Genomic DNA, 12688 nt, shown 5'->3' with positions numbered 1-12688 from the left:
GCACCACTTTTTCCACTCAGGGATACTAAGAAGAAATTTGTAAATCCCATTTGGGGACTACACCAGTAAACATCAAAAAGTTGTGAAAAAATTAGTAAGTTATGATTCAGGGCTCATTTTGGTGTGTTCTGGGAACATGCTGAAGGATGAGGAAGAAAACAGAACAGTTACGTTAACTGAGCGATCTCCCTCTATGTTATGCACCAAATGAAGCAATAAGCTTCTGGAAAAGTTTAGTATTTGATTATGGAATTAAAGAACATACAGAAGAAATCTAAATTACAGCTGAAACAGCAATCATTTAGTGCTTAACTTTGCAACAAAATATTATTTATATAAAAATTAGATTAGATTAATATTATTTTTGCATCTATGTGTTACCTCAATATTAATATCAGTATAATCATGTGGATATAACCAACAGCTACGTGTTACCTCAGATTTAAAATGGACTGGTAATGAAGGTGACAAATTCTGTAATAACTCTTATTTCTCTGTGCATAACTACTGAAATGAAAGGCAGGATTTTTCACTTAGCTTTTAAGAATACTTTTAAAATAAACATTAGATAAATGAAAAAATATTCCAGCCCAACCATGAAGTTCTTTTAATCAAAGCCTTTAGGTTCCACTACATCTTGGTGGAAACTGCTGACAAAGGAGGGCTGCAAGGAAGGGACTGTGAGCTGATGGGACGGAGTCATGGTTAGAAGTTCTGACAGCTCTGCTCTGCAGCAGTGCCAACCCTAGAGCTGTGGGGCTGATAAAAAACACAAGGGGGCAGAAATTTAGTATTTGTAACTGGCTCTGCTTTTGTTCTGTGATTCCCATTCAATGTCTGTAAGGAAAGAAAATGGCTAAATCCCAAGAGCTTTCTGAAAATTAGGAAGCAACTGTTCAACGAAGAATGAATACTAGGAATATCACACATTTCTATTAATTCACCTGAAAGGCCAGTCGGTCCTCATACCTTGCCTTGGTAAGTTGCCATCCATATTTCACCAGCATATGAACAATTGTGATTTGAAAAAGGGAGTGCAGGAGACCCAAGTTAGTTACACATGATAAAGTGTCTTGGTAATTCATAATAATGCTAAAAAACCCCAAATAAACATGATACTTAAGGAGAGTTTTGATCATTTAAACTCCCTGTCAAAACACTGAAATTGGAACATCCAGCCACATTTTGTTTTCCAGTGTTCTTGGTTTCAATGGAAACCTGCGCTGCAAACTGCACATTAATTTTTCTTAAGTGCTATTACACCTTTTCATGGCAACTGGTAGCTTCAATATTGTGGCTCCTACCTTATCAAGAGCTGCTTGCACTATGGATTCACTCTGAGTATCTAGTGCAGATGTAGCTTCATCCAGAAGAAGAATCTTGGGATTTCTTGCTAGGGCGCGGGCAATAGCTATTCGCTGCTTCTGTCCTCCACTCAGCTGAGCCCCTCTTTCCCCCACTATGGTGTTAAATTTCTGAGAAAGGAGAAAACAAAACAGAAGCTGTGGGACATCTCAAATGAAATCCTCACTTCTCTGTGTGCTCATAAGTACTCAGCTTTTAGACAAGCGGTAGCTTTATCTGGCTAACTTGAGCATGGGCATAGCACACATGAAACTGCATCTATCCACGTAGCCTTTAGCCAAGCCCTCCCACCCCCATTACATACTTTACATGCCTAACTTTGAACTTATGGTTCTTCAAATCTTGATCTTTACTGCTTGCACAGAGAGTGCTTCAAAACCTGGGTTTTTGCAAGACAAGCCTGTAAAAGGCATCTCCATTTACTGAGGACTGCCTACCTGTCCAACAGGGTTGGGATCGTAGAGACTCACCAGGACCTATAACATTGCCTCCTCTGAACCCGAGACCCACCTCCCTTCCAGAGCCATGGCTTGGTTCCTACTGTCACTCATTCAAGTGGCAAGTCTCAAAGTCCAGTGTAGTCTTTTATTATATAGTTGTTTAAGAGTAAATATTGTCAACTAACTTCCTAAGAAGGAAGTTCAGAACAGATTGACACACTAGAAATAGTACATGCTTGAGAGATGGGGGATGAGCTCTCTGAGGTAGAAGAAGAATTTGAAATCAAGTCCTGGGTGGGCATTTTTTCCACATCTTTTTAACTGCAGGACCAAAAGGAAGACGATATCATTGTCCATTCCTGAGGATGTGTTTTGAATGACTGATCTCACTTCCAGCCCACACCTTGAAAGTAGTAAGGCACCTACTGCTAGGAGAGGGCTCAAGGCTGTGAATCTCAGGCAGAGGGAGAGCTCAAGCTCCCAGCTGCTGAAAACGGCCTTGGTTCAGGGCATACTTACCTACACCCCCCATTTCCTATTGAACATGCAGACAGCTCCTGACAAAGAGTTTCGGATTTCTGCATCTTCTCTTTAAGAGCCCAACACTTCCCACACCTTGTGAGATGGGTAGGGATGGTAATACAGCTGTGAAGCTTCCCTTCTGAGTTAAGGCACTGGCAGCTTTTCCAGACTTAGGCACAAATCCTTTGAGGGTAACCAACCAAAGGCACAGTATCTAGCCCAGAAAGGCCCTGAACTGAAAGCTGCCGGAGGCTATAAGAGTATTTTGAGAAGTTAAACTACAACTTGAATACCCACGCTCTCCCCCTCAGAAACAGGACGCTGGCCTAAATGGACCTTTTATTCTTACACTCAAAAGAAGTTCACAAACTCACATCAGGCAGTCTAGATATGAAGTCAAAAGCATTGGCTTCCTTGGCTGCTTGCTCAATTTCAGCATCAGAAATATCTTCTCGGCCATAGCGAATATTTTCGGCTATTGTTGTTGCAAACAAAACAGGTTCCTGGCTCACGATACCAATATTTTCTCGTAGCCACTTTACATTAAGTGTCTGAATATCCCGACCATCTAAGGTAATCTGGTAGAAAAAGTGTATGTCAAAGAAGTTGAGAAATGCATTTTTTTCAGAATAAATCAATTAATTACTATTACTTAAATATCAGCTACAAAGGCAAAAAAAAAAAGTCTTTAGCAGAAAACTATGTTGGGGGAGAGTTAAAACTGTAGTTTTTTATCCATTACACAAGCTAGTAAATGGTGAGCAGCAGCATAAACAGAGGTTTGTTCTCCTCCCCCACCCCCAGTAACCATCTTGTCCAACCTGGCTTAAGAGTTTTCCAGCTCTCCTGCATATTTTTACCCTGTTCTCATGCCCCTGTGCCAGTTTGCTGCTGTTGCAGTTGTGGCTACACTACTGCCTCTGTGGCCGTACTTTACACCAGATCAAAGAAATAGTCCAAGTTGACTAAAAAGGAAGGGGAAGTTATTTTTTATCTAGATCATTTGCAATGTGGTCCTGTGAACATTGATTGACATTAGCACAGGGGAGGAACTGAGGAACTGAGCAAACTGAGGCATGGGGACAAGAATGAACAGTCGCAGAGACAACAATTTTAAGAAACAGCTGTGTTGATAAGATAGCCACCTTAATACACTATGTAGTGATAGTTCAGCATTTAATGTTTGAAATGCTTGCCTAGTTTCAACCTGCAGTAACAACTACTAAGTAGCATTCTTTAAATATGAGAAGAACATTTCACTGAAAAATATATTGTTTGTTTTCCTCCTTTTTCCCTTTGGAAATTTCTTATGGGAAGTATTTATCATTTACTGACTGGATCTAGTGTTTAGAGGTAGAGCAGATGTACAACGTGTAATGATGGAAACTTTTGCTGTGGGTTAGAAGATAGAGAAAATGAGCCAAGAAAACAACCACTTAAAATAGGAAAACTCCATGTTTTAGTTTATGTTCAATGAACAGAAAGCGAAGCACAGCAGGGCACTGCTGGATTATGTTTTGCTTAACAAAAAAATGTTAACAGAACCTTAGAAGCCAATTACTGATTAAAATAATTTTAAATTCTGATCTTGCATCTATTCCAAGATTTGTGGTATTTACTATTTCTGGCATAGTAGTGCAAGAAGAACAATGAAGTCAAGCCAACAGGAGAAGATAGTTAATTTGAAATTTAAATTGTGCAAATACTGAACTATGCAGAAGTATACTCAAATTCAATAAAAAATAAAAATAAAAATCGAGGTTCAGTCAAGTATGGGAAACTCATTTTTATCCTAATAGTTCTCAGTTTTTACAGCTCATTTGCAGGCACTCACTTCTCCCTGGACAGGATCGTAGAACCTCTGCAGCAACTGAACAGTAGTGCTTTTTCCACAACCACTGGCACCAACTAAAGCAATGGTCTTCCCAGTTTGAACTTTCAAGTTTAGACCTTTGAGAATCTGGAAAAATAAATAAATTATATCTTAGTTTGACACGCTTGATTAGAGAATGGTCTGTCAAGGTAACTGCAGCAATAATCAGAGCAGTAGTAAGGGGCACAGTCTGAAGGTACGCCAATACTAGTAAGTTAATCGTACCTGAGAATATTCTGGAGCACTGATATGAAAGAGCCTGCATTTGTGCTTGTGAAATGTGTTAGTCTTCGAAACAGGATGGCTACATGCAACCTGCCTTTTGGGAATGGCCCCTTGATCCTCTGGCTACCAAACCAAGCCTGGGAATTATTTGTGAAGATTGATAGCTGGAACAAGCCAAGTTCATGCCAAGAAACATTTTAAGAGTTCCCTTGCATAGACCATTGCATTCCAGTGCCTGGGAAAATTCCTCAGCACACTTACATCAACTAATATAGACATAGCCAGAGTACTCTAAACTTGATAGCTCGTTTTCTCTAGTTTGTGTGATCTGGTAGCAGGCTCGGGGTCTTACTTTCTCCTGCTGTCCTCCATTTTCCAATGTGTAGGCAATGGCATAACACTTATGAATCTCACAGGAAAATATTTCTAAGGTGCTAAGCAGTATTGCTGAGAAGCAAGCCTCCTCTCTTCTGTTTTCAGAATATGAATGGCTGTTTTGACAAGGTAACTGCTAGAAAGCTGTTACGAAATCCCAGCCCTCATTGTTAACTGCCTCAGCAACCCAGGGAGTAGTTACAGATTAATGACACCTTTGTTGCCATCTTCACATTTAGGAACTTTTTACGTCAAAAGATGTCCATGTCATATACCAGCAATGCTGTGTAGTTGCCAAAATATCTGGCTGCTATGGGAACTCTTCTTGTTTATACCAGGGTGTTTTATAATTTTGCCTACTGAGAGATTAAAATTGTTGCAATATTGCTCTCCTCTACTTGTTTTACATCTAGCAGGGTTTGTGTCTCCAAGAAGCTGATATCCTGGTGCCTGCATTATCAGGTAAGAACTATATTCTGGAAACCATAATTTCTCCAGATGCAAATAGTCACAACCGTCTAATAGACTGTTTCTAACTCTTTTATCAGGCAAGGTGTTGTCAAGATTAAAACTAACAATAACTAGACTCCTTAGATCTCTTTGATTTGGTTTAGCCTGGACAGGGGAGATTACACCGTGTTGCATTTATTGTTTGAGATTGTGGATAACTCCTACATATCTTTGCTGATTCCTTCTGGCTGTATTAGATAACATTGATGCTCTTAGCAGGGAGAGCTGCTGAATCAGTAGATTTGGGAAGGATGACAGAGTATTTCTTATTTCCCCTCCCATTTGGCATGCAGACTCAACACATCTCATCAGCCTGAATAGCACTTTTAGGAAGAAGAATGAAGAGTCTGCTTCTGTCACTTCTGATTTCTGAGCCAAGAGTGAAAGATGATGCATTGCACTGACTTCAGTTAGGCAGAAAGCCTAGCTCTGGGGTCTGCCCTTCAGCAGCCCCAGTGTCCTGGGAACAGGATTTGATGCGCAATGGGACAGATCTCAGATGACTGAGGTGGGAAGAGCCATCTGAAGAAATAGCCACAGTAATATGAATTTTCCCATTCTCACCACTGAATTGGCATGTTTGGCTTTTAATTGTTGACGTTTAAAAATCTCTATTTCTACCTTTCTCTTCATCAAGTAACAGCAGCAGCAAATTCCTTTTCCTATCACCTTTATCAGGATTCTTGAAAGATTGTAAACTGTTGAATACGGTAGGGAAGTCAAACCAACTGTATCACCACAAAAGTAACTGCCATGACATGATGTACATAGCACTGCACAATAATGGCATTAAGGGAAATTCAGCTGGCAAAGAATGGGACATCAGTTGATTGAACAGCAATTTTAACATCTTCCCAAAATAACATTTGACTTACAAATGTATATTTAGGATTAATGCTTCCATCCATTTGATGGCATATTGTTGTAAAACCTATCTCACATGTCATTTTTCACATGGGACATCACAGCAACTCAGAACAGCCAAGGGAATGGAAAAAGAGCAGCTTCCTGGTTTGACTTTAAAGTCTGGAAGTTCTAATGACAGATCTTAAAAGTCTTATTTGGTTTATCAGACTCTTGCTCACAGAAATTCTGACTAGGAGCAACACATTCTTCTTAGCTTTGTGCAGTAGAAGAGAATGGTGAGCAGGTAGCTAGTGGCAATAGATCTAGAGCTTTGTCTTTGTGGACTATTGGGGCGAAAAAATAATGTCCCACCTCCCAAGACAAGAATGCATATTGTGTTCAAGAACAACAAGATTAGACAAACAATGCATACATAGGCTGCAGAATTACAGTACAACAGATTAATCCAAAATGAACACTTACTTTAACATCAGGTCTGGATGGGTAACTGAAATGGATGTTTCTGAATTCAATTTCTCCTATGAGTTTGTCTGGTTTGTAGCCTTCCTTAGAACTGCTATCTATGAGCCGTTTCTGGAAAGAGGTTTTTAAATATATTGCTGGTTATCACACTTTTGGAACTGCTAGTTTACACTGCGGTATATCATAGCAAAGATGCTGCATTTTACCCACAGGATGCTGAATGCAGAGGAGCATCTAACTGTGAATGCTACTTGGACAAATAGAGTACATTTTCAAACACAACAAAAACCACAGCAGAAAATCTGTAATTGCAGAACTTTACTGTCCTTCAGCCTAAACATGGCCCTCAGTATTCACATCAGGAAGAATGATGCAGCTGTTTCTCCATGAACTTTCTAGTCCTACTTGTTTGAAGTGTTTTATGTACACAGATATCCATTTGCTGCATAACACAGCAAGATCAAGATAACAATATGGAAACCCTTCACAGCAACACCAGCATTGCAGCTTTATAATGTTATAACTTTCAATAACACTATTAATTCCCTCCTCACCAACTCCCCCACAAAAAAAATCCCAGGTCAGCTGAAATTGTGTGTAAATGCACTTTTAAAAAATAGTATAGTGCCTTACTACTTTTCCTTTGGAGTTGCAAGTCTAATATTAAAGAAAGACGTCCTCCACAAATCTCAGATACACATGACGGGTTTCCCAGCATTCATTGTAAGAAGTAAAGAGGCGGTTTTCTTGATATGAATGGAGAGATTATGGGTTTCAGTGTTAGGCATCTATAGGGTTTATGGTTAGGGGCTTTTGAGTGTTTTTGTTACAAGGCGGGGAAAAAAAAAGGGAAAAAAAGTGTGGTTGAAAGGTTTCTTTTGTGCTTACCTTATTGATAATCTGATATACTTCATAGGCAGCTCCACGCGCATTAGCTACACTTTCCAGGTTAGGAGCTGCCTGGCCCAGGGAGAAGGCTCCAATGAGCACAGAGAAGAACACCTGTGGGAGATGGAGGGCATTATGAGAGTTAACTGTGATTACAGAGCCACCAGCACCTAGCTGTTAAATGCCCACAACTTTCTAGTGCACCCTTTCCAGGAAAATTAAATATAAAAGTGAAAGAAAGGTGCATTTCACAGTTGCTCCTGTCCACTCCTCATTTTCCTGGGGTGAATGGTAACTACTGACACATGCTTTTGTGGCATGAATGTTCAATGTTCTTGCACTATTTATCATGTATAAATAGAACAAAATTTCTCCATTGCTTTCCAGATGCTGCTAAAATTGGCTTGCAAAATTTAGTCCAGATTTTAACTGAAATCCCACCTGTGGGACCAACACACAATAAACTTTACATGCTGTGAGGAACCATACTGAGGAGAACACAACAGAAGTCACTGGACTGTGTAAGTTAAGCATGTAGCCAAACTTTTGACAGCAAGAAGATAGCTAACTACCTGCAAACCATTACTAAATTAGAAGCACTGTTAGTGTATGGTAAACACTTGCAGGTAAACAACAAAATACGCAGAAAACATTGTGGCTAAAAGAGATGGTGAAGACTTCCCAGTACGCATTCAGCACACCAGTGGGATTAATTTTATCCTAGTGTCTAGCTAGAATTTTGTTGGCAGTCCACTTTACTTATCTTTGCTGTCTAAACCACTGGTTCTAGGTTGTTCATCCTGCCTTACAATAGGGTCCAGGACAAGTGAGAAGTGCAGATACTTTTGCCTCTACACTGATTAGAGTGGGAATTCAATGTGCCCTCTTCAAAGTTGTTATATCAAAAGCTAGGTAAGATGAATGCCTTCCTTTCAGTTCTTTTATAACAAGCAAGTCTCTAGCAACCAATTAGCAAGCAGTTGGCAGAAAATAGAAATAATTATATACACTACTCGCATAGTTCTTTTCTTGAAGTGGCAGAGCATTTTTCAAAGCTGCATTGCTATACTTACAATTAACACACGACCAATGTCATAATTTTCTTCCTCAGCAGTGAGTTTGGTTCCATACCAAAATGCAAGCGCATAGGATCCAAAGGTAAGAAATTGTGAAACACCTAGAGATGTATTGGTGGTAATGGATTTTTTCACTCCAACACTTCTAGCCATCTCTAAGTTAGCATCATATCTAAAAGTGAATAAGAAAACCATCAGCTTGACAGGTACCACATACCATTCTGATTGGTATTTCCCAGTGCCCTTTACTTAATTAAAGCTAGTTCTACCATAAAAGCAATTGAAGTCTCAAAGAGAATACAGATATTTTTAATTTTTTTTGAAAGAGAACTAGTAGGGGTATAATTCCTTTGAATAATTCTCCTCTGACATGCTGACGACATTGTTATACTTCTATGGAAGTTTAGAAAACAATTGAGTAGCATGCCTTCATCATCATGACAGAAGACACGATACCAATCTTGAGCCATTTGTTTGCATTAGTCCTGAAAGAAAACCTTTAGAAAGTTTTATCAACATTACCTATTGAAGGTAAGGTTTAGTCTTCCACATTTAAAAAAAGGCAAAACAAGAAAAAACCCAACTCGGGCAGTATGGATGAAGGCAGGTAAACAAATAGAACCCAGAGTTCCCTCTAAGGCCAGAGTTTTTCTTACTGGTCATTTTGACAAGTCAGGAATCTTTCTCTTAGGTTAGTTTACTGATTAATATGGCAATATAGCAAACAAGTGGACATGGAACACCAGTATAAAGACTGACAAGTTCAATGTGAGAATTATTTCTTCCAAGGATAGCTCATATTCATTCACCTCCAGCTTCCAGCTAATAGCTTTCACTTACACAAGCTCATTATAGAAAGCACAGTCTAGAAATAGTGCATCTTTTTACTTGTCAGCAACATGCTCAACAGCTTACACTTTTTTCCTAATACAAGTTTTCTATACAAAACATTCCCCACAGTAAGAAGGCATGAAATTCAGTCAGCCAGGCAGGAATCTTAAACCAATATGCATTAATTTTGTTCATGTAAATTGCTTACATGCTAAAACCACTATATTTGTTACTCAAATATATTTAAATGTTTTAGCTTGGCTGTGCTCTTAAAACTAACCCTACCTTCAACTCAGCAGCATCATAGGTCTTCCAGGGAAGTGAGAACTGGATTTCAGCAATTTAACAAGTACGCGTGATCATTCAGCTACAGAGGAAGAGCCAAGCCACTGCCAGAAACAGATGACTGAAGGTCCCTTGCAAGCATAACCATTTGTAATCAGTGGAAGCACTGGGCAGTGAAAGGTTTCTTTTCCTAACTCTGAGGCCATTGTTCAAGAGCTGTGCAGGAGCCACAGTACAGAATTTGCAAAATGCCCTAGTTTGTCCCTGGTAGAAGTTTGCCTGTCCCTAGTAGAAAATAGAAAATGTTCCTAGGAAAGCCACCAATTCCATGGTTAGGTTTTGGTTTTTTTTGGGTTTTTTTTGGTTTGTTTGTTTTTTTGTTTTTTTGTTTTACATTAAATGGAGGTGGAGCTGTGGAAGAGGCTGATTGCTCAACCATGGAGGAAAGGAAAGGCCTTACCAGCATGGAGTTACATGGGTATCAGTTATTTTTGTCTCTAGACCTCAAAAAAACCCAATAGTTTGAAATAGCTCCTATCATTGGATTTTCAGACACTGATGTTTGCAGGGACCAAGAAGAAGATGGGGAGGAAGGCGACAACTGATCTAGGCCATCTTAGGGCTTTTTTGTCTGTATTGTGTAAGCAGAAAGGGTCTTAATATTATTGCAACTTAAGCACAAGTCCCAGTAAGCAGAATACAGTGCCGTAAGATAGTCAGAGCTCAGCCCCTGGAAGCAGACAATGCAGGAGCAGGCTATAGGACCCTGAGTTAGTGTTAACATCACCTTAGAAATTTTGCACAAGACCAGGGCAAACATGACCGTTCAAAGAGATAAAAGAGGTTCATGGATTGTATGGATCAGGTCTTCTGGTTTGTCTTTCCCAACTGCATAGTATTGGTGATGCCCTGTATTTCTATACTGAATGTTATTGTTTATGCTTGTTATCTGACACATGTGAATAAATTTGTGGTCAGCCATATCCACCTAACCTTTTACATGGGACTAGGGCCAACACTGGATTAGGTTAACTACAAGTATTAGTTTCAAATCACTAAAGTAATAAAAGCCAGTAACGTGATTTTACTTGAGACTGTTACTCAGTGAGGCTTAAACATAAACTCATTAATCAAGGATCAGAACAGCAGGGCACATGTTCTAGAAGTTAAGCAATTAATCACATTCTTTGCTGCATTTGACTAATAGGTAAAGATAACCTTCCCACCACTTTCACTTCAAATTCAGTTCCAGCTCTCAATCAGAGAATAAATTTGAGTCTATGCTGCAGCATTAACACAAAGTAGCCTGCATTCTCTGACTAGGTCTATTTACACATATTTATTTTCAGGCAAGCTGTCCACTTACAGAAGGATAAAACGACACCACGAAGAATCTCTTTCTTTCCCTGCCCCTCCAAAAAAATCCCAAACCCCATAAACCACAAAACCAACTCACAGCCAAACTCCTTTTCCATATTTTAAATATAATTATTATTTCAAAAACTTACTTTGCTAATGCCTTCTCCTGTCCATTGAAAGCCATAACAGTCCTGATTGCTGTCAAAATTTCTTCTGCCACAGCTCCTGCTTTAGCATAAGCAGTCAGCTCTTTAGCAGTAAGGGATGCCAGGAGCTGGAAAGTTGAAAACCAGATGTTATTTATTGCAGCCTACTGAAAGGGTATGCGCACTGTATTGGTAAGTAAGAATGATCAGCGATCAAGGCACAAGATGAGGTTTTAGGAAAGAGGGGGTCAGCTCCTCTCCATGACCTGAATTTCCCCAAAACCCAGCTTATTCTTTCATTATGTCCTCATTACAGTGAAAGACCTCATGAGCATCAGATGAGCTTCGGAGGAGCTTCATCACTGATCCACTTTCCTCCCAAGTGGAGTACAGCCTATAAGCTATATTACAACATGTGTTGGGTCAGGGAGGTGTTCCATAGCTGCTCTGGGAGGGTATCTGAGGTGTTCAGAAGCTAGAACACCAGTGGACATCAAAGTAAGCGGGGTAGTCACATTACAACTTCTAATGTTCTTCCTAGCTTATTTGAAGTGCTTCAAGTAGGAAAACCCCATAGTACTATAAAAAAGTAACCACTCAGGAATACAAGTTGTACCCATTAATGTGGGTGGCTACAACAGATCACAAAGGGAAAATGTTTTCTTATCTGAAAGTGAAACCTCTCCAGATATTACACTAATTTATATCATTCCAGTCTGCAGCAGCTGTATATGCGTCCTGGGGTCTATGCTGTACACCACATCAAATTTGGTAAATTATTTGCAAGATATTGTATTGTATATGTGCAGATGGAAAGAGCTTGAAAGCATTTGTGTTAAAAGAGAGGCTCACAAGAGCATGCCTGAGCTTCCCCAGTGCTCTGCATGAAGAAATTGCTGCACAAGGAAGATGTGCTGATGCAGATAACCCTCCTACCACATGGCACAAGGACAGAGCATGTGGACACAAGGAATATAACTTACAAGCACATGCTTGGGAACTCAAGAGAAAAGCTACAGAAGGAGGAGAAGTCATAAAGTAAGCACGGGGCCAACTTCCCAACTTAGAAACCACACTAGGTTTCTCCCATTCCTCCCCCTTTCCTGTGCATAAGGGTTGTAATGTTTTTCTGGTTTGGTTTGTTTATCAATCCCCCCACACTTACGATTGACCAAACTGCTGCTGATGCAGCAAGCAGAGGGCTGACTGACAAAATCACCAGTGTCAGCTTCCACCCGTGGACGAATCCTATAATAATCCCTGCCAGAAACGTGGCAAAGAACTGTACAAATATACAGATCTTGTCTCCGATGCCTTCGTGGATGGTGTTGATGTCACTTTAAACAATGATAATAATAATAATAAAAAAAAGATTTGTTAGCTTTGAATGCCCTTTATTCTAACTTCCCCCCAGCTCCGTTTCACACTGTGTGGCCTAATGTCAGAAGCTTTGCCATTTCCTAA

General features: G+C 39.7%; 1 protein-coding gene and 1 long non-coding RNA gene across 4 annotated transcripts in view; one reads left to right on the top strand and one right to left on the bottom strand.

Annotated features, from left to right (window-relative positions):
* ABCB5 (ATP binding cassette subfamily B member 5) overlaps positions 1-12688 on the bottom strand; it is a 68174-nt gene that overhangs the window by 26357 nt on the left and 29129 nt on the right. For all 3 annotated transcript variants that reach the window (XM_037382503.1, XM_037382504.1, XM_037382505.1), the window contains 8 exons: positions 12390-12561; positions 11228-11352; positions 8601-8775; positions 7528-7641; positions 6640-6750; positions 4162-4287; positions 2702-2905; positions 1305-1475 (listed from right to left, as the gene is read on the bottom strand). In XM_037382503.1, the coding sequence (XP_037238400.1) occupies positions 1305-1475; positions 2702-2905; positions 4162-4287; positions 6640-6750; positions 7528-7641; positions 8601-8775; positions 11228-11352; positions 12390-12561 (1198 nt within the window). The remainder of the gene's footprint in view (positions 1-1304; positions 1476-2701; positions 2906-4161; positions 4288-6639; positions 6751-7527; positions 7642-8600; positions 8776-11227; positions 11353-12389; positions 12562-12688) is intronic.
* On the top strand, positions 5206-11189 carry LOC119145819. Its single transcript, XR_005103541.1, has 3 exons — positions 5206-5262; positions 7915-8048; positions 9734-11189. It is a non-coding gene; the product is annotated as an uncharacterized LOC119145819 (long non-coding RNA).

The sequence above is a fragment of the Falco rusticolus genome, chromosome 4 (genome assembly GCF_015220075.1).
Source record: "Falco rusticolus isolate bFalRus1 chromosome 4, bFalRus1.pri, whole genome shotgun sequence".
In the NCBI taxonomy this organism is placed as follows: domain Eukaryota; kingdom Metazoa; phylum Chordata; class Aves; order Falconiformes; family Falconidae; genus Falco; species Falco rusticolus.
The sequence above is the reverse complement of the archived record's forward strand: the minus strand, read 5'-3'. Positions and strand labels throughout refer to the sequence as shown.